Below are 24,745 nucleotides of genomic sequence, written 5' to 3'. Positions count from 1 at the left end.
TCGGAAGGGGAGGGTAGTTGGGGGAATCGGGCCAGCAGGGGAGCAGTTAGGCATCGATCAGGCTGGCAGGGAAGTGGTTAGGGGTGATCAAGCTGGCAGGCAGAAGCGGTCAGGGGAAATCAGGCAGGCAGGCAGGTGAGCGGTTGGAATCCAGCAGTTCTGGATTGTGAGAGGGAAGTCCGACTGCCGGTTTTAGGCCCGATCTGGCAGTCGAACATCCCTCGAGGGGTTCCAGGTTGGAGAGGGTGCAGGCTGGGCTGAGGGACACCCCCCCTCCCCAGTATACAAATTTTGTGCACTGGGCCTCTATAAATTAAATATATAGTTAATTTATAAATTACCTTACTCCGTTTTTAGATAACTATAGTAGTTGAAAAAGTCTTTCGTGCATTATGTTGACATCTATCTTAGAAATATATACATTTTACTCTTATAGCAAATGTTCAAATGTTACCCCTTTTACATGCACTCATATCATATGTACTTATGTGGCTGCTGCTTCAGGCTACAGTGTTTTTGGAATAGTAATTAAAGTGGTGGGGGCTTAAGGATTTTTCCCATATGAAGTACAATGAACAGAATGAATATTGTAGGAAATACGGTTTAGATAAGGGTTCAGTAGTACAAAGCAAATAGTTTCATTTTTATTCTTTAAATCATTATTATAGTCTAATAATTTACTTAGTAATCGATGACTCATTTTTAAAATGGAGGTTAAGTTGATTTATTTATAGGCATTCTTAAACTCTGGGATAGAGTCTTCTTTTTTTCTTTATTGATTAAGGTATTACATATGTGTCCTTATCCCCCCATTGCCCTCCCATCCCCCACCCCCCCACTGATGCCCTCACCCCCCTGGTGTCTGTGTCCATTGGTTAGGCTTATATGCATGCATACAAGTCCTTTGGTTGATCTCTCCCCCTTACCCCCAGCCTCCCTTACCTTCCCTCTGAGGTTTGACGGTCTGATCGATGCTTCTCTGTCTCTGGATCTCTTTTTGTTCATCAGTTTATGTTGTTCATTGTATTCCACAAATGAGTGAGATTATGTGATATTTATCTTTCTCTGATTGGCTTATTTTGCTTAGCAGTTCCATCCATGCAGTTGCAAATGGTAAGATTTCCTTCATTTTTATCGCAGCGTAGTATTCAGTTGTGTAGATGTACCACATTTTCTAATCCACTCATCTGCTAATGGGCACTTAGGCTGTTTCCAAATATTAGCTATGGTAAATTGTGCTACTATGAACATAGGGGTGCATATATCCTTTCTGATTGGTGTTTCTAGTTTCTTGGGATATATTCCTAGAAGTGGGATCACTGGGTCAAATGGGAGTTCCATTTTCAGTTTTTTGAGGAAACTCCATACTGTTCTCCACAGTGGCTGCACCAGTCTGCATTCCCACCAGCATTGCACTAGGTTTTTCTCTGTGTCCTCGCCAGCACTTATTTGTTGATTTCTTGATGATAGCCATTCTGACAGGTGTGAGATGGTACCGCATTGTTTTGATTTGCATCTCTCGGATGATTAGTGACTTTGAGCATATTTTCATATTTCTCTTGGCCTTCCTTATGTCCTCTTTCAAGAAGTATCTATTTAGGTCCATTGCCCATTTTTTGATTGGGCTGTTTATCTTTCTTTTGTTAAGTTGTATGAGTTCCCGGTAATCGTTGGAGATTAAACCCTTATTGGTGATATCATTAGTGAATATGTTCTCCCATGTAGTGGGCTTTCTTGTTGTTTTGTTGATGGTTTCTTGTGCTGTACAGAAGCTTTTTATTTTGATGTAGTCCCATTTTTATTTTCTCTTTAGTTTCCATTGCCCTAGGAGCAGTATCAGTGAAGAAATTGCTTCGGCATATGTCTGAGATTTTGCTGCCTGTGGATTCCTCTAATATTTTTATGGTTTCCCATCTTATGTTCAAGTCCTTTATCCATTTTGAGTTTATTTTTGTGTATGGTGTAAGTTGGTGGTCTAGTTATTTTGTTTGTTTGGGTTTTTTTTGCATGTATCTGTCCAATTTTCCCAGCACCATTTATTGAAGAGACTGTCTTGACTCCATTGTATGCTCTTGCCTCCTTTGTCAAATATTAATTGAGCATAGTGGTTTGGGTCAATATCTGGATTCTCTATTCTGTTCCATTGATCTATATGTCTGTTCTTGTGCCAATACCAGGCAGTTTTGAGAACAGTGGCTTTGTAATACAGCTTGAAGTCTGGTATTGAGATCCCTCCTACTTTGTTCTTCTTTCTCAGGATTGCTGCAGCTATTCGGGGTCTTTTTTTATTCCATATGAATTTTTGGAGAGTTTGTTCTAGGTCTGTGAAATATGCCGTTGGTATTTTAATAGGGAGTCATTGAATCTATGGATTGCTTTGGGTAGTATGGACATTTTAATGATGTTGATTCTACCAGTCCATGAACACGGTATGTTCTTCCATCTGTTTATGTTTTCCTCTATTTCATTTTTAGTGTCCTGTAGTTTTCCGAGTACAGGCTGAGATAGAATCTTACAAGATTTATTATCTGAGGTAGGTATGCTTTTTCAGGTTCTTCATATTTTGCCTTTCTAGTGCTCATTTGGACTTCTAACTATGAAGTAAAGAGATCTGACAAGAATTGTATGGCATTTCCCAAAAGTTTCAGGAACTGATCTATATACTTTTGGAATACAGTAAAGTTGAAAGGACTAGGCACCATTTGTGCAATCTTTGCTTTCTGGGGCATTAGGTGTGGACAGCAAACAAATTAAAAAAAAAAAGGTAAATTCACATTTACATCCTGTGGTGGAGAATTGAATTGGGGATAGGATACTTTAAATTGGATGGTCAGTACATTTTAGCTGAGTTGTGAATGATGAGAAAAAGCCAGAGGTGCTAAGTTCTGAGGGCAGTGGGGTTTTAGCCAAGAGCTATGGTAAATTAGAGGTCCCCAAGCAGGATCAAGCATGGGACTAGAGAAGCATGGTAGAATATAGGATCACAGAGGAGGTAGGCAAGGGTCATATCCTATATAACCTTCTAACCATGCTTAATGGGTTTAGGATTTTATTTTCAGAGCAATGGGAAACAATAGAGGCAGTTTTTATAGGGCCTGGTTTTTGGAGCTAGGTTTAAAGTGGTAAGAGAACTAGTTTGAGGGAGAGAGCTTGGTGGTTTGGATTAAGATGGTTGCAGTGGAGGTTATGAAAAATGATCAGACCGAGTATGTTTTGGAGAAATAGCTGACAGCTTATTAAAGGCTTAAGGTATGAGGGAAAGAGAAAAGTAAAGGATATCTCCTGTGTTTTTGGTCCAAGCTAGTACTGACTGGCGATTCCTCATTTTGATGAGGAAGCCCAGAGAAAGAATGGCTTTAGAATAGGGGAATCGCCGAGGCCGGTTTGGCTCAGTGAATAGAGCGTCGGCCTGCGGACTCAAGGGTCCCGGGTTCGATTCCGGTCAGGGGCATGTACCTCAGTTGCGGGCACATCCCCAGTGCGGGGTGTGCAGGAGGCAGCTGATCGATGTTTCTAACTCTCTATCCCTCTCTCTTCCTCTCTGTAAAAAATCAATAAAATATATAAAAAAAAAAAATAGAATAGGGGAATCGAGTTTTGTTTAGACCGCATTAAATTTAAGGCAACAATAGAAATACAAATCTAAATCCAGGCACAAGGTATTTAACAGAGAGATACTGATATTTTGCTGTTTTTCTGAAGGGCTGTGTTATTCACTTTCTGTTTTAAAGTAACCAGGGAAGTTAGTACTGTTCTACTTGGCAGACTGTTTAAAGAAATCAGATATTGATTAAATAAAGGAAGGTAGCATTCTTAGGTTATTAGGTCAGAAGAAGCTTATACCTTTTTTTCTTTCTTTGAGTTTTTGTTTTATTATGTACTAGAGTCCTGGTGCACAAAATTTGTGCACAGGGGGTGGGGAGGGTGTCCCTCAGCCCGGCCTGCACCCTCTCCAATCTGGGACCCCTCAGGGGATAACTGGCAGTCGGACATCCCTCTCACAATCCAGAACTGCTGGCTCCTAACCGCTCGCCTGCTTGATTGCCACTAACTGCTTCTGCCTGCTAGCCTGATCATCTCTAACTGCTCCCCTGCTGGCTTGATTGCCCCTAACCACCTCTGCCTCGGCCCTGCACCCGGGACCCAGGATTCCCTCCTCCAGCCGACCACAGGCACCCGGGATCTGGGCTTCCCTCCCTCTGGTCAGCTATAGGTGCCCAGGCCTGCTGCAGCCTCAGGGGATTGTGGACAGGTGGCTTCGCCTGTGCTGCAGCCGCAAGTGCTGGTGCCCGGGACCGCGGGGTGGGCGGCTTCTCCGTCTCCCAGGCCACAGCCAGCCGCAGGTACTGGTGCCCGGGACTGCGGGGTGGGCAGCTTCTTCATCTACCAGGCTGTAGCCAGCCGCAGGTGCTGACGCCTGGACCGCAGTCGGGCGGCTTCTCCGTCTCTCATGGGGGCGACTTCTCCGCTGTCTGCGGCCTGGGATCACGGGCAGGCAGCTTCTTCGTCTCCCGGGCTGCAGCCAGCCTCAGGCGCTGGGGCCCGGTTTCTCCGTCTCCCCGAGGATGTGGGGCGGGCGGTTTCTGTAGCTGGCTGCGGCCTGGGATCACAGGCAGGCAGCTTCTTCTCTGGGCCTCATCCAGCTTCAGGCGCTGGCCACCAACTTCTCTGACTCCCGCAGGCCCAGAGCGGCTGGTGGGCAGGGCCACCACCATCTTTTCAGATTAATTTGCATACTCATCCTGATTGGCTGGTTGGCATAGCAGAGGTACGATCAATTTGCATCTTTCTCTTGTATTAGTGTAGATGAGTATTTGAGATTGGTATTTGTAGGAGTATTTCAACTTAGAAATGTGGATCATAATTGCTAGTTGTGAGAGTAAGAAATGGTCAGTTGAGACTAGTAAATTTATGCATATTTAAAATTTGTAGCCATGTGATTTTTTTGTGGTGTGGGAGAGCATTTCTTGAGCTATTTATTTTAACTGATGATTTATTTCTATTACACGTAGTAGGTAGTTTTCTGGTTTTGAGATGTTTTAACATTAGTTTCCAATTTTAGATATAGCTGTTGGATATATATTCAGTATAATAACACAACCTTACTATTTTTAAGGCATTGCTTAATATTGTTTTTTGGAATCTAGGTGGGTGGAAAATGATATTCAGAGAATCATTTAATGAAATAAATGGGACATATTCTATGACTTGACAATCTTGACATTATTAATAAAGATTCTCCAGTTTTTGCCATGGATTTTAGCCACTATTTGGTAGCATAAATTAAAAAAACAAAGTTTTAGAAAAATTTTAGCAAGAATTAGGTGACCATTAAATTATCTCAGTAATTTTACTATATTCACTCTCCAGACAGTTCACAAAGCTGTGAACACATTAGTCTGTCACCACTACAGTTGACTAATCTCTATGAACAGCTGTTATAGCACGCATTACTACAAGGGAATTTTGTTCAAATTTGGGCTTTTAAAAATAATTTTGAAACTCAAGCTGAATAAGCATTTTCTTTGCTTTTGATAACATCGATACTAATAAAAGGGTAATATGCTAATTAGACCAGGAGACCTTTCAGATGTCCTTTCGGACAAAGCCATGGTGGCAGGGCCGAGGCAGAGGCGATTAGGAGCGAGCATGCCAGCAGGGGGAGGGGGCATTTGGGGGTGAGCAGGCCAGCAGGCAGAGTGATTAGGGGCAATCAGGCAGGTAGGCAGGTGAGTGGTTAGGAGCCAGCAGTCCTAGATTGCGAGAGAGATGTCCCAGATTGGAGAGGGTACAGGCCAGGCTGAGGGATCCCAGATTGGAGAGGGTGCAGGCCAGGCTGAATTTTGTGTACCGGGCCACTAGTTTACTTTATAAAAATGTTCTCAAGTTTAAATTTGTGAGTGCTTGGGAGAGCACAGAGAAATGCCAGTTCTGTAGAAAATCTATACCCATATCTTAGATTGTATGTTTTCATTATAGATAGATTTCTTTTTAAATCTGTTTCTTTTTGCTAGGAATTTTTTCTTTTTTAAAGAAACGCAGTTTGTAACACATTTCTTCATTAGGTGAACTGCAAAATTAGGCTCATTTTAATGGTATGTTAGGATGTAAATGACTATTAAATAGTTTATTTTTGTATGAAAGGAATTATGATCTTTTATATAATTTTTAAAATATTTTTATTGATTTTTAGAGAGAGGAAAGGAGATAAACATCGATCGGCTGCCTCCTGCATGTGCCCTGACTAGGAATCAAACTGGCAACCTTTTGGTGCATAGGATGATGCCCAACCAAGTGAGCCACACTGTCCAAGGCTAGACTTGACCGTATTTTAATCTATCAGTTACATGCTATTCAGTGTAAGTAAATAAATGAATAAAATCCAGAGGCACTGTTTTATATATTTTCACTCATACATTCCATGTCTCCTTCTTTATGACTATGTTCTGACAGAATAAAATGACCTGGTAGAGCAATGTCTATTAATCACAAGATGTGATATTGTAAAAATTTGATGTTAATTCTAGTATGTATTTTTTAAAAATATTTTTTTATTGATTTTGGAGAGGAAGGGAGAGGGAGAGAGAGAGAGAAACATCAGTGATGAGAGAGAATCATCGATTAGCTGCCTCTTGCATGCCCTCACTGGGGATTGAGTCCACAACCCAGGCAAATGCCCTGACCAGGAATCAAACTATGACTCATAGGTCGATGCTCAATTACTGAGCAACGCTGGCCGGGCAAAATATTTTTGAATGTAAAGGCTTTGATTAACATATATCTGGGTGTTTATGGTAGACGTTAGTTTGTGTTTTATTCTGTTAGGTCCCAACATGACCTGGTCCCTACCTCCTTCTCTATACTCTATTTCCTCACGGCATTTCCTCCTCATTAATTTAACTGTGCCTGTTTTGGCCATCCCGTCCTCCCCCCAACCCTCCCAGTTGTGAAAAGACAGTTTCTGGCTCTAACATTTGCCTGGCAAATTCTTGCTGCATCCTCAGTCTATTATACTGATCCTTTAGATCTCTGCTTAAGTAGCACTTCCTTTGACAGGTTGCCCTTTACCACACGACCTAAAATAGATCTCTACTCTTTCTTGATAGACTCTATTTTTCTGTAATTTGTAACAAATTCCATCACTTATCATTTATTTGTGTTTAATAACCACCCTCCCAACTCAGGCTAAAAAATGTTGAGAATAAGGACTATATTTTATTTACAACTGTTCATTGTGAAGTTAGGCTAGATCTAGGATTTTTTAATTCAAAATATTTTCATTCCAAACAACTTTCTCACTGCTTTTTACTCGAGCTGCTTATAGTAGTCAATGAAATGTGGGTTAACCCACAGTCCCTTATCAGCAATTCCAAATTTAAAACCCTGTAGAACAGGGGTCCTCAAACTTTTTAAACAGGGGGCCAGTTCACTGTCCCTCAGACCGTTGGAGGGCCGGACTATAGTTTAAAAAAAACTATGAACAAATACCTATGCACACTGCACATATTTTGAAGTAAAAAAACAAAACAGCAAAAACACCTGCATGTGGCCCGCGGGCCGTAGTTTGAGGATGCCTGCTATAGAAAATAGGTTTTGTCAAATTAAAAAAGCAAAAATAATAAATGTGAAAAACATGAGGTAACTTATGTGCTTTATTTCACTTAAGATGAACAAGCTTACATTATTTTTGCAGCGATAATAGATGTTTTTGTGAGGTTCTCTCCCAGACCACTAGAGGCATTGCTTAATATGAGATGCATCTGAAAACTTCTGAAACGGGAATCCTGGACTGAGGGGGTTGTATTTGCCTGACTTTGCTCTTGAGTTTAGGCGAATCACTTAAATGGTGCTGATAAGATTGAACTAGATTTACAACTCAGGTACCTTCTGACTCTAGAATTTGATTTCACATCCTTCTTATTGATCACATAAACATGATACTTGTTATGATAGATAGGTGATAGGTTACTTCAGAATTTAGATTTACTTTGTGTTGTTTACTTATTCAATGAAAAGCAAATTAAATGCTGTATTTATGTGTATATGTGTTGCCAAATTATAAATATTATATTTTTAGTACTTGTGGTTGCTCTTTGTATAGGCAGTCCTTGGGTTACATCGGAGATCTGTTCCTATGGCGCTACGTAACTCTATTTTCGCCGTAAGTTGGAACCCACCTACATAAGCACCTATGTCACTCACATGGAGCACGCACATGGCAGTAATAAAGTGAAACAGTAAAAAAAATTTAAAAGAAAGATAACAATTCCTGACCTTTACTTTGTGGTAAATAAGTAATAAAAAACATAAAACACTTATGTACATACGTCGAAATGACGGAACTTTTTTATTTTTATAAATACTGTAAATGGGAGATGGCGATGTAACCACGAAACAACGAAGTTGAGTCCAACGTAACCCGAGGACTGCCTGTGTTCTCAGAGCACTGAGCGAAAGTCTGGTAACTAATTTACATATCCCATTGTAAATTAGAAACTGCTAGAGGACAGTGAAGATGTATTTCTGATTTAATCGTTCTTGACTATATATGGAAGGAGTTCATTATTTAAAGATGCTTTCCAGATAGGTAATAACAAAGTAAGCACATCTGTTGATGAATATCTGGACGTTTTATTCATTAGATTGAATTAGGGAATACGAAAATGTTTTGGTAAGCAATTCTTTATAAAGAAGAATTAAATCTACGAAGAACATTTTATGCTTTCTTTTCTTTGATCCTTGTATTGACTGGTGAATATGTTGGTACAAGAGAAATCTGTTTACAGAGGAAGATACTAAGCTCTAAGAAGTTTGACTTGGCCAGGGTTACACACCTAGTGAGAGACAGAGGTGAAGGTGGACTTTGAAAGCTTGCCTATTGGTTTTTAAGTTCGTTATTTTGCTTATATACAATATTGTCCTTTAAATATAGAATTTTATATTATACATCATAAAGAATATAAAATTACCTAAATTTCCTTACCTTGATTATAGACATTTTATGTCACCTTCATTTTATTTGCTCTTAGAATGGAAGATGACCATAGTGGTTTTGTTTATTTGCTCCAGAAAGCTTGTTTTTAGGCTGCTGTTAATACTTTTAAAATACAGTAATATTATAACTGTTTCTTGCAGTTGTACAATCTTAAACTAATATTTAGTTTAAAAAAACTTCACAAGACAAACCAAGATGGCGGCATAGGTAAACACCTAAACCGCTGTCTTGCACAACAATTTCAAAACTATAATTAAAAGACAAAACGGACATCATCCAGAACCACAGGAAGGCTGGCTGAGTGGAAATTCTACAACTAGAAGGAAAGAGAAAAGCACACTGAGACTCAGAGGAGCTGAAGAAGGCAGAGGTACGGAGGCACACGTGCGTGGAGTGGGCTGGCAACTGAGTTACGCAGCTGGCTTTCTCAATCAGGAGGGAGACAAAAGCTCCCGACTGCTCTGAACTCCAGATCCAGGCAAGACTCTGGGGACTCAGACTCATTCGGGGAGAAACTGGACTGTCTGGCAGCGAGTGTAACTCGAGGGCGGCTTTCTCTCAGAGTTGTTTGCAGCGATTACCAAGGGACACTGAGACCCCGGGGGCCTCTTAGGGCAGGGCTGATGGGAAGACATTGCTGTCTGCTCCACCCTGAGACTCCACCCCATCCAAGCTGAGCACAGACGCTTTTACAAATCTTGTTTCATAAGGGTGTCTCCAGCACAGAAGTTCTCCCAGTCTAGACACAGCTGATCCTCACAGCCAGTTGGCCTGGAGGTCAATTTCTCCCAGTGATACCAACAACAATCAAGACTTAACTACAACAAGACTGTGCACACAGCCCACAAAGGGGTACACCAAGAGTGTCCACCTCAGGTAACTGGGGAGGCTGAGCCACTGGGCCCTGTAGGACATCTAGCACACAAAGCCACTCTATCAACTCAGGGAAGCAGCCAAAATGCAGAGACAAAGAAACAGATCACAAATGAAAGAAATGGAGGAAAGCAAACGACTCGATATAGAGTTCAAAACCACGATTATAAGGTTTTTCAAGAATTTTCTAGAAAAGGCCAATAAATTAAGCATACACTGACTGAAATAAAGAATAATATACAGAGATCCAACAGTAGACTAGAGGATTGCAAGAATCAAGTCTCAAAGATTTGAAATACAAAGAAGCAAAAATCACCAACCGGAAAAGCAAAAAGATAAAAGAATCCAAAAATATGAAGATAGTGTAAGGAGCCTCTGGGACAACTTCAAGCATACCAACATCAGAATTATGGGGGTGCCAGAAGAAGAGAGAGAGCAAGATACTGAAAACCTATTTGAAGAAATAATGACAGAAAACTTCCCCCACCTGGTGAAAGAAATAGACTTACAAGTCCAGAAAGCACAAAGAGGACCACACCAAGACACATCATAATTAAAATGCTAAGGGCAAAAGACAAAGAGAGAATATTAAAAGCAGCAAGAGAAAAAACAGTTAGTTACCTACAAGGGAGCACTCATACGATTGTCAGCTGATTTCTCAACAAAAACTATGCAGGCCAGAAGGAAGTGGCAAGAAATATTCAAAGTGATGAATAGCAAGAACCTACAACCAAGATTACTCTACCCAGCAAAGCTATCATTCAGAATTGAAGGTCAGATAAAGAGCTTCACAGATAAGAAAAAGCTAAAGGAGTTCATCACTGCCAAACCAGTATTATATGAAATGCTGAAAGGTAGCCTACCTAATAAAAGAGTAATATGCAAATTGACCCTAATTGCACTACACCCACAATTCACGCCCACCAACCAATCAGGAGCAAACATGCAAATAAACCCAACCAAGATGGCTACAGACACAGAGAGCAGGAGGGAGGCTTGGGTTTCCCTGGCAACAGAGGAAGCTAAGCTTTCCTCTGCCCTTACCGGCCTAAGCCTCCACTCAAGGCTACAAAGTTTGAATTATAGAAGGTAAACAAATCCAAACAGAAATGGCGGCAGCCACTGAGATGGAAAGATCAGGAGGCTTGGGTTTCCCCCGGCAATGGAGGAAGCAAAGCTTCTGCAGCCCTGGCTGGCCTAGGCCTCCGCTCCAGGCTACAAAGTTTCAATTGTAGAAGACACATAAATCCCAGATACCAGGGCCTCTGCTTGGGTCGCCAGGGGGCGTGGCTGGCCTGCAAACCACCACAGGCCCTTCACCCAGGCCGCCCCACACTCCATGGGAACCCCCACCCTGATCTGGGACACCCTTCAGGGCAAACCAGCTGACCCCACCCGTACACCAGGCCTCTATCCTATCTAATAAAAGAGTAATATGCAGATTGACCATCACTCCAACACACAATATGGCTGCCCCCATGTGGACACAGGATGGCCACAACAAGATGGCCAGCAGGGGAGGGCAGTTGGGAGGCACCAGGCCAGCAGGAGAGGGCAGTTGGAGGCGATCAACCCTTCAGGGCAGGGCAGTTTGGGGTGACCAGGCCAGCAGAGGAGGAAAGTTGGGGCCAAACAGGCTGGCAGGGGAGCAGTTAGGCATCAATCAGGCTGGCATGGGAGTGGTTAGGGGGTGATCAGGCTGGCAGGCAGAAGCAGTTAGGGGCAATCAGGAAGGCAGACAGGCGAGCAGTTTAGGTAGATCCCATCGGGATCTGGCCTAAATGGGCAGTCGGACATCCCTCGAGTGGTCCCAGATTGGAGAGGGTTCAAGCTGGGCTGAGGGACAACACCCCCAACTCCGTGCACGAATTTCATGCACCGGGCCTCTGGTTCTTTAAGAAGAGAAAGAAGAAAAAGTTAAAGATAAAAATTATGAACAACAAATACATATCTATCAACAAGTGGATCTAAAAATCAAGTGAATAAAAAAATCTGATGAACAGAATAAACTGGTGAATATAATAGAATCAGGGGCATAGAAAGGGAGTGGTCTGACAATTCTCGGGGGGGAAGGAGTGTGGGGGGTGCGGGAAGAGACTGAACAAAAATTGTACACCTATGGACGAGGACAGTGGTGGGGTAAGGGCAGAGGGTGGGGTGGGAACCGGTTGGAGGGAGCTATGGCGGGGGGGGGGGGGAAGAGGAACAACTGTAATAATCTGAACAATAAAGGTTTATTAAATAAAAAAAATAAAACAACTTTACATATTATACTTTATGACATACATTCAAAACTGATAAAAAAAAAAACAACCCTGAACAATTAATTAGAGTGCCTCTAATCTAATTATAATTTAAATCATTCTACCTTTAAACACTCCTTCCTGGCTGAAAAGTACTTGTATATATTTTTTCAATTGTAAACTCATAAAAATACATTTTATCTCAGATTACTTTAAACGATGTGACTGTTCAAGCCATTTTGAAAACCTGATTGTAAGATTTGGTTTAAAATTTTAAGTGTGGACTGCAGTAAACATTTTATACTATTACTGTATTTTATAATCTTATGGGAGTTTGGTAATCAGAAGAAAGAAGTTTTGTTTCTTATTGTTCAATATACTTAAGAAATCCAAGCCATAAAGTCTTAAAATTTTGCCTCAAACTGTTGGACCATGGTAATTTTGGTTCTAATGTCAGGATTGTTTTTTTGGTATTTTATTTACTCCTCACCTGAGGATATGTTTTATTGATTTTAGAGAGAGAGGAAGGGGGTAGGAGAGAGAAACATCAATTGGTTGCCTTCCATATGCACCCCGATTGCGGATGGAACTGGCAACCTAGGTGTACAGAGTGACACTCCAACCAGCTGAGTCACCCAACTGGCGCTAAGCCATGATCGTTTTAAATCCTATATAATAAAAGGCTAATATGCAAATAGACCAAGCGGCAGAACAACCAAACAACCGGTCGCTATGACGTGCACTAACCACCAGGGGGCATGCGCGGAATATGGTGGGTGTCAGCAGCAGGCAGCAGAGAGCGGAACATGGCAGGCGTCGGCTGTGATGGGATGGTGCAGCAGGTGAGCGGGGGCACCAGACCAAGGCGGGGCACCTGTCCCTGTCATGTGGGCGAGCCTCTGGTGGTTACTGAAAATTCTTGACTCCTGCACGTCGTGGTCCCACCTGGCACTCGTACCTGCTGCTGGCACCGGCCCCACTCACACCCACTGCCAGCGCTGGAGCTGCCACTGGCACCCGCTGCTGGCGCTCGCCCTGATCCCTCGGTGCCATAAGTGGGTGAGAGCGGCAGCTGCCGGCCCCGATCGCCCCTCATGGCTTCTCCACCTCCACCTGCTCCTGAGGTATGATTGGGGCCAGCAGCCGCCCCTCGCAACCGCTGCTGCCAACGGCCCCGCTTGCCCTTACCCCACCACTGTTGCCAGTGCCCGACGTTGCCCCAATCCCTTGCCGCTGTCAGCGGGTGCGAGCGGCAGCTGCCGGCCCCAGTCACCCCTCAGGGCTTCTACACCTCCCCCTTCTCCTGAGGCGCATCAGGCAGCAGACGCCGCTCGCACCCGCTGCTGGCGCCAGCCCCAATAGTTCTGTGCCATCAGCGGGTGCCAGCGGGGCCGGCGCCATCAGCACGTGGGGTCAGCGGCAGTGGGAGCAAGGCTGCTGGCAGACGGGACCGGGGCCGTGGTGGGAGGGCCCGGGTGGGGGCGTGGAGGATGGGCCAAGACCTGCCCCTGTGCCCACCGCAGCCTCATGGCCCACAGTTCCTTTCAAGGTGCACAAATTCGTGCACGGGGCCCTAGTATAATTATACTTACGTTGGCTTCTTTGAGCATTTTCTTTGCACTACATACAATGTTTTTAGTAGAATTCTGTTCTCATTAATGAAATCTGGTGATTTTGATTATACAATGAAAAATTCTTGTCATCTGAGCAAGTAGTGCAAATTCTTTATTAAAGTTCTTCTAAAAGATTTAGGTAGCAAACTATATGGAAGAATTGTAGTGCCCTTCTTAAAATGAGGAGTAACAGGATTTCAGTTAACATTATCAGAGATCACTATCTATATATATAAAAGGCTAATATGCATAGTGTCCCCGCGGGAGTTCGACTGGGAGACCGGGAGTTCTATCGCTCACTATGATGTGCACTGACCACCAGGGGGTGGAGCAGAATGAAGGACGGCCCCGGCCGGCAGCCAGAAGGCCCCGATGGGCCCTGATCGCCAGCCAGGCCTAGGGACCCTACTCATGCATGAATTTCATGCACTGGGCCTCTAATATGAATATAAAGTTGCTCAGTGTAACATTTATTCATACATGTTATCTTCTTCTATCTGGGACTTGGGTAATGAAGTGTATATTTAACTGTGTTTTGCCAGTTGGAAAGGCTCCAAAAACAAGGAGACATTTGTACATGTGCAGATGTTGGCAGGGTTCCCTTTTTCCTGTTGTCAAAGGCCATTTTGTTTTCACAAAGATAGGTTTGTAATCTGTTTTACAATATGGCTTGTGAATAATACACCAGAATTATATGGAGGAGTGCTTTGTTTTACTTTCTGCATGTTAAAACTATATAATATTATATATTTACTTACTTTTATTGATTTTATTTTTTATGCCAGTGACTTTATACATGAAAACTTCTGGAAAACAGTTAATCTTTTGTAAACATTTTGTCTAACTAAATTTTCAAGGTCGTGTAAATAATTAAGTTGGGAGGAAAAGTTGAAAATAACGTGGTTAGCAAACAGTTTTTGCACTTCACATTAGACAGGAGGCAATCTGTCACTTTTCACAATGCCCTAAAAAAAGAAAATCCTCAGGTATAAGATTAAAAATGTGTTTTCTCCTAATTACTAAAGAATCAGTAAATATTTTCTCTGAACAGAAATTAAATCAATTCAGCTACTATATTTAAAGATTCATACTGTCATATCTAAATTTTTAATTTATATAATTAGTGTTTTATCACAAAACTGAAGATGTTAAAATAAAAAAAGTTATATATAAAACTAGTTGTTTGCTGAGAGAATGGAAAAGAAACACAAATGAAACTAGGTAATTATTTGGATGCAGTTGAGTTTTTTAAATCTTTTTGTTTTAAAGTTGATAAAAATTTTAATGTAAAACTTAAGTTTTGTCAATTTTATAAAAGCTAGGGCAAAAATTAATATTACTTATTTTCTTAAGAAGTTCAAGAAGAAAAGCCTCATCTCCAGCTCTCTTAACACATGTGGATTGTTTAATGTTTATCAATAGAAATAGGCACATTTCTATTCTGCAGTGTTTTCTGTGCAGTACTGGTGTAAACATCATTTTCTCAGAATTTTTTTTTCCAATTTAAGAAAGGTGTTAGGCTGAAGGAATGGCTCTTAAAACATACCTTGCCCTAGCTGGTTTGGCTTAGTGGTTAGAGCATTGGCCTGCAGACTGAAGGGTCCCGGGTTTGAGTCCGGTCAAGGGCACATGCCCGGGTTGTAGGCTCAATCCCCAGTAGGGGCTGTGTAGGAGGCAGCCAATCAGTGATTCTCTTCTCATCATTGGTGTTTCTGTCTCTCTCTCCCTCTCCCTTCCTCTCTGAAATCAGTAAAAATATATTTAAAAAAAGAACAAACAAATAAAGCATACCTCCTCCGGTCATATGATTTTCCAAGAAGTTCTTTAAAATATTACTTCCCATCCTTTTGTTGGTGGGCATTTTAGCACTAGAAAGTACCTCAGATAAAGCCTATCATATTATTTAATTTGAAAATAATTGTTCATGGTCATGGAAGGTTTCTGTTTTAGGACTTTAATCCTCCCATTAGTTATAATAAAATCTGCTAGAAAACCTTGCTAAGATAGGAGAATAAATAATTTCAAAGTTGGCCTAAAGGTGAACAGGAAATATATTATTGTATAAGGGAAAGAAGAGTAACTTGGTACCAGAGGGACTTGGAATAGAGAAAGACACTTCCCAGAATCCTCTGAATTCCACCCCTAGAACCTGCACCACTTCTCAGTAACTAACACTTATTATATTCATAAATAGAGGCCCGATGCATGGATTCGTGTACCGGTGGGGTCCCTCGGCCTGGCCTGCACCCTCTCGTGATCTGGGACCCCACCGGTGCATGATCAGGCCAGGAGGACCGCAGGAGGGCGTGTCCGACCTGTCTCACCCAGTCCCCATCTGCCGTTCCGCAGCAGCAAGCTAACCTACCAGTAGGAGTGTCTGCCCCCTAGTGGTCAGTGCACATCATATCTACCAGTCGAATGGTCACTTAGGCTTTTATGTATATAGACTAGAGGCCCGGTGCATGAAATTTAAGTGCAGGTACGGTCCCTAGGCCTGGCCTGCGATCAGGGCCATCTTTCCCGGCTGCCCGCAGCCAGCCCCGCCCCCGCCACCACCCACCCCGGTTCCCTGTTCGCCATCTGGTGATTGGTACCAGGGGAAGGGACCAAGAGGTTAGCTGTTCTTGCCCGCTCACCGGCCCTGCCCCCACTGCCGTCGACCTCAGTGTGTGGGGCGGGGGCCTTGGCCTGGCGCCCCCTGTGTCCCCTGCCACCCACCCCCAGTTCCCTGTTTGTCATCAGGCGATCGGAGCTTACTGGCCAGGGAAAGGGACCGAGAAGTGTCAGTGCCCCTCATAATGACTGGTCCAGAGGTAGTTCTGGTCCTTCTGCTGTTAGGGTGAATTTGCATATTACCCTTTTATTATATAGGATAGATTATTTGTTTGGTATCTGTCTTCTCTTCTAACGTCTTTATTTTAGAGACTCTGTTCACTGTTATTGCCAGCCGGAGCACAGTGCCTAGTGCCTGGTGCGTGGTAAATACATGCTGACTAATAGGCCTGCAGTGCTGTCCATTCAAAAGAAAGGATTGGTTGATTGTCCTTACGTACATAAAAAAGATAAAGGAAACATAAAATACTTTTAAATTTGCTAATAAAGTAAGTGTCTTTTGTTTTGTTGTTTGGTCAATTTGGACTGAGATTTTAATAAGCAATACTTTTTTTTAGCTTTATAATGCAAAGCTATTAAAAAAATTTTTTTTCAGAACCATAGTATAAGTATTGTTGTATTGTACCCCGAATCTCACAAAGGATGCCTCAGAAAGTTGAATTATGGAGTCATTTATTAAAGGCCGGTGGCTACGAGGGGCAACATGCTCCAGATCTCGCAGCCCCGAAAAGCTCGCCACATCTGACTGATATTGGCAGAATATCACAAAGGTATCGATCACATCTTTGGGTTTGGAATGAGGAACCTGGTTTGCACAAAGCAGTTACAGAAGTGAAATTGAGCAAGTTAGTTATCTATAGAGATTAAGTATAGTTTTGGGTCTACGGATCACTGAATCAACAGAAACACATTATCTGGAGCCACTAAAGCAATTTAGAATAATTGTGCTGTCCAGATTCCGGGACCACTGAGTCAACCGAAACTCATTATCTGTAGCTACTGAGGCAATTTAGGGTAATTGAGCTGTCCTGGTTCCCAGAAGAATGTGCTTTGATAACCAGTGAGATCACAATCAATGGGATATTCAAACGACCATCAATGGAGTATTCAATCGATTGGGATAGCATACATAAGTTCAGAAAATCAAAATAACTTTTCTATTGTTTTAGCAAGCAAATAAGTACAGAAGCCAAACAGCAGGGTTAAAGTTAAAAACTGTAGTTTCTACCTGAGATGATTGCTACCATACTTCAGTATGAGTTAGAAAAGAAATGACATTTCTCTCTGCTGAACTATTGACTACAACAAGAAAATCCAAGCTCATGTCTAGTAGCAATCTCTACTAAGACGATCTGGGGATAGATTTAGGATAGCTTCATCAGAATCGCTTATAATATTAAGATAATTCTTTTGTAGAGTTTTCCATCTGATGAAGGTTGGCCATTTGCAAAGTATCTTGGAGCTTGTGGAAGAATGGTGGCTGTAAATTATGTTGGAGAAGAACTGTGGAGCTACTTTAATGCACCATGGGAAAAACGAGTTGACCTGGCTTGGCAATTAATGGAAATAGCAGAGCAGCTTACTAACAATGACTTTGAATTTGCACTCTACCTCCTGGACGTCAGCTTTGACAATTTTGCAGTTGGTCCTAGAGATGGGAAGGTAATCATTGTGGATGCTGAAAATGTTTTGGTTGCTGACAAAAGGTTAATTAGACAAAGTAAGTATATAACTTTTAGATTTGTTTTTGTATCTGTGTTTTCCTGTGTCAACATAATGTTTACATTTATATGAAGGAAGTCTTTCATCTTCTTCTTAGATGGCAACCTTACATCTTTCTTTGTTTCATTTGACCAGTATCAGTAAACAGATACTGATTTATTAACATGTCCTGAGTCACAGCTTCTCCATATTTAGTAAAATGTCCTGTTGGTTCAGTCAGATACGCGCTGAGTGTGCTGTACACGTGTCTTTTCCACACAGGCTGCTGTTTTCTGAGCGTTAGGAGTCTAATGCAAAATTAAGTTTTATATACTCACAGGCTCCCAGAAAGGCTGTGCTGCTCTTGGGAAGGCCTTACTTTCCCAAGATATTCTATGTTCCATTGTTTTGTGGGGTCCCTGCAGTGTTTTTCTTTTTTCTTTTCTTTTCATTAGCACTGTAAATCTCTAGCTTTGGTTTGACATTATTACACCTCACCCAAAACTTTACTCTCCATTTCTTTGTGAACTCTTCAAAGTGTAGGTGGGCAGAGTGTCTGAGATGTTTTTAAAATTAAATGCCATAGGAATTTTAAAACATTGGGGACAATACCTATAGTTCTATAACTAACCTACTTAGTAAAGAGAAATTGAAGGGTCGTTGCTTCATGGTGAGAGTCTTAATATTTTTAATCTCCTCCTCTCCCTTTATATGAGGATCTTCTCATGTACAGAGACCAACATTTGTGACACCTGGGGAATGCAGTGAATGTAACAGCAATCTATTAAGTTGACACTCCTGCATGATCCTAGCTTGATCCTGTTAAATACTATTTGGTTTTCCCAGTGCCTTGTTCTATTCGACACTCAGCAGACTAGTTTCTGGTTGTATCCTGACTGCCCTGTAGATCCACCCACAGGGGATGGACACCCTGCTGGAGGCTTCATTCCCACTTTCTTCTGCATGTGTGAATGCAGCAGCAGCTTGCACCATGCTTTTCTTTTTTAAAGTACGCAAGTCAAGGGTTTTTATTATATTCAGAGTTGTACAACTTGCCTTAATTTTTAAAGTATTCATTCCAATGTTTGTAAAAAAAATTTTTTTAATTGATTCTAGAGAGAGGAAGGGGGAGAGAGAGAGAAACATTGATGTGAGAAAGAAACATTGATTGGCTGCCTCCTATATGTGCCCCCACCAGGAATCGAACCCATCACCTTTCAATGTAAAGAATGACACTCCAACCAACTTAGCCACACCGGCCAGGGCTAAAATTAAAAAAAAAAAAATTTCTTGATGTAAACATTCCTGGGATACATGTTACAATTTTATACCAACTAATTCCTGACTTGGAATGAATACAACCCTACAGCTTCTCTATTCCTACCTTTCATACAAAGAGCATTACTCCTTTTCTATTCTTACCTTTCATACAAAGAGCATTACTCTTGTGCTTTTTCAGGCATGCCTACTTCTTTTCAAAAGGCTCTTGTAGGCTGTCTGAATAGCCACTTTGCAAATGGCCATATCTATTTATTTACCCTCTTTCCTGAGCTCTTTCTAGTGAATTGCCTGTATTTTTATCCTTCACAGGGAAATGGAGGTTTTGATGTGGCATCCTTTTACTAGTACCTTCTAAGCAGTAAAAACAATACAGACTCATCCCTCTTCAGACACAGTAAAAAACCTTCTTTGAGAATCTGCTGCATCAGCTATCTTCTTTAACTTCCTACCCTCCTTAAAATCCAGTTTCTCTTACCTTCCCATAAGCAAGTTTGTTGCTTTTCAGCTGTTTTTAAAATCTGCCTATTTCTGCTTCCTGAGTCTCCATTCATTCCTCAACCATTAAAATCTCTCTTAGAAATCAGCATTACCATTAGCGACCACCTAATGGGCCAATTCCTGAAGTCACTGATTAGTAAAAACTTCATGAAATTCTTTACTCCTTTGGTTTCCTTCTACTTACATAGTTCCTTTTTAAAAACATAAATCTGATCTTATCATTTCCTTGCTTAATACTTTTAATGATTTCCCATTGTTCTTCAAGTAAAATTCAAATTCCTCCCCAGGGCATGATCTGTATGACTTGACCTTATTCTGCTTCGTTTTTAATATCCCTCTGACCAGTGTTGCCCTTGATGCCTCAGCCACAGTGGCCTTTTGGTTTCTTGAATGAACCTTTCCACTTCTGGGTTTCCCAGACTCAGTTTTCTCTGCCCAAATGCCACATCTCTCTTCTATATGCTGCTAGGTACTTGTCCTTCAAGCCTTAGCTCTAAGAGAGACTTGACTGCTATATCTAACAGTAAAGAAGGTTGTTTTTTTCATAAGTCTTTCTACTGTTAAAAACTCCTGTTTCCTTCATAGCATTTCCTACAGTTTATGATAATGTTTACTTACTTGCTTAGTTTCTATTTCACATAATCGATTGTAAGCCAGTGAGGATAGGAGCCATGTATATGATGTTTTGTTTACCATTGGACACCCTGCTTGCCATAGAGCAGGGATTCAAATAATTACTTGCTGAATGAATGAGTTTCTTTCACTAACATCTCTACCTGAATATCTCATAACCACTTTATATTTACTCTCTCTATATAAAATATTAACACTGATGTATTAATAGTGTCTAGGTTTTCATCTAACTAGGACCTTAAACTTTACTCATACACTTACCTGTTAATTTTTGTCTAAAGTGTTTCTACAACCTGGCTTTTCTTTCTTCTTCTTTTTTTTTTTTCTGGACCTCCTTTAGTTGCTGTCATCATGTTACTCCCTCTAGTCTTCAGCCTAGAGATATCTTTCTGTAAAACAAATCATGGTCTTGACCACACAATGTAGAACTTATTTCTCTAGCCTCTGCTATAACTCCTTCCCAGGTACCTGTCTCACACTCTCAGGTGAGAACTTAACAGTTTCCTGAACTAGCTGGACCAGTCCCTTAGGTCCATGCCTTCGCACGTACTGTACCCTGGGCCTAGAATGCTGCTTTCTCTCTCTCTCTTTTTTTTCAAGGTTTGCTTATATTTTAAGGCCTAAATCAGATGTTCTCTCTACAGCCTTCTACAACCCCAGACAGAAGTAGTGCTTCCTCTGTATTCCTGTGCCATACTACTGTATGCCACTTTATATGATAGAAGGTTTCCCTGTAGACTGAACTCTTCAGTAGTACCTTGTTTGATCCTCTGGTTGGCACGGATGTGCTCCCAATAAATCTTTATGTAAGTTAATATACGTAAATGTTTAAAATTATAATACAATTTTAAGAACAAATACTATGTTAATTTGGGTATTGTCAAATTTTGGGAATCAATAAAAACTCTTAAAATGTATTTTCCTCTTTCTGCTTTTCCTCCTTTTACAGATAAACCTGAAAATTGGGATGTATGGTATGAAAGTAAATTTGATGATTGTGATAAGGAGGCTTGCTTATCATTTTCAAAAGAAATTCTTTGTGCTCGTGCTACTGTGGACCACAATTATTATGCTGTTTGTCAGAACCTCTTATCCAGACATGCCACCTGGCGTGGCACATCTGGAGGACTCCTTCACGATCCACCAAGTGAAATTGCCAAAGATGGCCGGCTAGAGGCCTTGCTGGATGAGTGCGCCAACCCAAAGAAACGCTACGGCAGATTCCAGGCTGCAAAAGAACTGCGTGAATATCTAGCACAACTGAGTAACAATGTGAGGTAGTCTATGGTGAACTTTACTTTCAGAGGATGACAAACGTGCACTGATAAATCTTATGGTGAACTTTTCTTTTCTCCATTTAAATAGCACTGGCTAATACTAAACCACCAAAAACTACCTGGAAAAAAGAAACTTGGAAGTAATACTTTCAGAGGATGACAAACGTGCACTGATACATCTCATGTTAACATTCATCAAAATAAGACATTACTTCAAAAACCATATAATTGTTTTGCAGATCTTTTTGTTCTTACACTTTGGAAACTTGAGCTATCCTTGACTACTTTGCCCCCTTGAATGCCTGAGTGCAGTAATCAATATGGTCAAGCTATTAGAAATGAATCTGATAGTTACATTGGCTTGTGTATCAAAGGGTACTTGGTATACTTTAGTTTGCATTAGTATCATGATTTTGTGAATCTCTTACATTTACTTTGAATGTCACGTTAGATTGGCCTGTTTTATAGGCTACTTTTTCCTTCCTAATTTTTTTCTATTTTTATGTTTTTCCTTCACTGTAGGTACTCATTTAAATCTGGACTAGTTTTAATTCAGTGCTATGCAGTACATGTTAACTGTTAGGGAGGATTTCTAAGTTTACTGTGTTTTTTCAGGAAGCTGAATATTTTATTATGTAAATACTTTTCTTCCCACTTTCTGTGTTTTCACCATTGCATGAGCTCATTTAAGGTTATTTAACAATTATATCACTCTGTGCCAGTAATTAGAAGTGTACACTAAACATGAAGTTGGCATATGTTGCTAAATGTCATTTTGTCCTTTAAAAAGCTTTAAGAAGAGTGTGTTAGTAGTTTTCACCTTGATGTTAATTTTGACAGGAAAATATAACCCCAATATTTTTTAAATACTAACTAGTCTAAGATAGTAATGCATATGCCAAAGAAATATTAGACCTATTCCCATGGTTTGAATTTAAAATTGGTCCTATTTATAATATGTTCTTTGTCATTATTAAATTCAAATATCCATGGTTATTTTTTTATCTTGAAAATTTAAGCTACTGCTTCCCAGCATAGGCTACTTAAAGATATTCTAACTTTTATTCATCGGTAGTTTTGCAAAAATTAACATGGTGTCACCATTTGAGTCTAATCAGGCCTCATGACTTTTTTTTAATGAATGGACTAATAATACTGTAGCCAGTCTGCCCAACATTGTCTTCATTACCCAATTGTTAAACATCAAAACATAAAAAATTAAGTATGTGGATAAAAATTAACAAATATATGAAATTTGTGGGCTCTCTTAAAAAGTTATAATTGATATATATTGACTATCACTAACTGATATGTTTTTGTTTGAAATCATTACTTTGTGTATGGCAAAGTTTGGTGTAGTGTGCAGTATTTAGTTTTAGTTCTAGTTCTAGACTGACCTTATTATTTATTAATCAGAAAGTGATTAAAATATGCACAACCAAAGCCAGGTTTTCCTTCTATTTTTCATGCATTTAGCAACTATTTATTGAGCCTCAGCTCTGTGCCAGGAATATTACTAGCTGCCACACACTGTCTGAACATGACATGGTTAAGTAACTTTACAATGATGATCAAATATTTTTATGTAGGTATTTTTAAGAAATTAATTAGGATGCTGCTGCTTTCATGTTATTTTATTATTGTGATGGAAATTCTACTTGTACCATCTATAACCGGGTTGCTATAAAAAGAGCAGGATGTTCTTAATAAAGGTAATTCCAGTTTAAAACTGGAAGAAGGGTAAGATTTCTTCATTGTAAAATAGATTGCAATGTGTTAACTTTTACACATCAGTACATTACATGTATCGACTAGCCTTCAAACATTCAGTGCTGGAAATTTTACTATGCTGACGTTTTGCAACTTAGGAAAACTTTTGAGGGGAATAGGTAAAATTACTTGTCAGACATTCAAGCCTTTCACTCAAAACTTCAAACAAAATAATACATTTTCAAAATGGAGCACCTTTTATATTTGATAAGTCTTCATTACCAATCTTAGAATGCCAGTCACAGAAAGGTTGTCTTTCTGTGGCTTAGCAAACATTTATCTTACTTTTGGGAAGTGATTGTGATTGCAGAATAGGAAGTGAGAAAACAGCTGCCTGCAATCATAGCTGCATGAGGGAGTTTTGTAAAACTGTCATTTCCTTGTAAAATTATGTGGAATTTTTTTCAGAAAGTTGAGAAGATAGTAAAAGAGGAATTTAACAGGGAAAATTATGTATGTGAAAAGCAATAAATTTTTGTTCACTTTGCTATCAAGATATTCACTATCAGATATTTATTATATAGCCGCAATTTATATTTTTAATCATTGCCCATTAATAGATGCAGTAAAATATTTTTGAATCAGACATTTGGGGTTTTTATGTGCATTAAAGTTGTCTTTTGTACTGTAAGTTACTGTTTGATTTGAATAATTTACCAGAACTGTCTCCCTGTGCCTTTACAATATAAAGTTGTTTCTGCAACTTTAATGCTCTTAATAAAGAATACTTTAAGAATCACACTTGTCAAACTATCTCTTAACTTCAAATACCCAAATTTTTCTTGAGTGGAAAGTGAGGTTGTATAGATGTTATTTTTCCCCCTTGCATGTATTTTGATATAATTTACAGAAACTATCTGTGTGGGTGTGGTTTTTCTGTAATCATGACATTTTTAACTTTTACCACTAAAATGGTATTAAACTATATCATAGAATTTTTCAAATGTATACAAAAGAATAATATAAGGAACAATAGTGTAACTATGGTTAATACTAACTCCAAAACATGTGGCCAAACTTGTTTCTGTACCTCAACTTACTTGACTCTAGCTTAGGTTAAGAAAATCTGAGATACTTGAGTTGGGTGTTTTATACATTAGGCAGTCTCTCCTCCAACAAAACCACAATGTATTTCACATCTAAAAAATTAACAGTAACACCTCAATATCACTAAAGCAGAAAAACTCAAATACCACTGGTGGTGGCTAAAAAGCAACTGCAAGTATTTGATGACGAATAAGCATGATA

General features: G+C 40.3%; 1 protein-coding gene across 2 annotated transcripts in view; it reads left to right on the top strand.

Moving 5' to 3' along the window:
* Window positions 1-24,236, top strand: part of DIPK2A (divergent protein kinase domain 2A) — a 46,439-nt gene extending 22,203 nt beyond the window's left edge. The window contains exons 1-3 of one of the 2 annotated variants that reach the window (XM_054714124.1): window positions 17,057-17,107; window positions 17,754-18,057; window positions 21,400-24,236. In XM_054714124.1, coding sequence (XP_054570099.1) covers window positions 17,811-18,057; window positions 21,400-21,731 — 579 coding nt within the window. In that variant the 5' untranslated portion in view covers window positions 17,057-17,107; window positions 17,754-17,810 and the 3' untranslated portion in view covers window positions 21,732-24,236. Of the gene's footprint in view, window positions 1-17,056; window positions 17,108-17,753; window positions 18,058-21,399 lie in introns of those variants that run through there. The other variant, XM_054714123.1, reaches the window with a different exon arrangement.
* The last annotated feature ends 509 nt before the right edge of the window (window positions 24,237-24,745 follow it).

This window comes from Eptesicus fuscus, chromosome 3 (genome assembly GCF_027574615.1).
Source record: "Eptesicus fuscus isolate TK198812 chromosome 3, DD_ASM_mEF_20220401, whole genome shotgun sequence".
NCBI classification, from domain to species: domain Eukaryota; kingdom Metazoa; phylum Chordata; class Mammalia; order Chiroptera; family Vespertilionidae; genus Eptesicus; species Eptesicus fuscus.
This window is presented reverse-complemented; position numbering and strand designations above follow the sequence as displayed.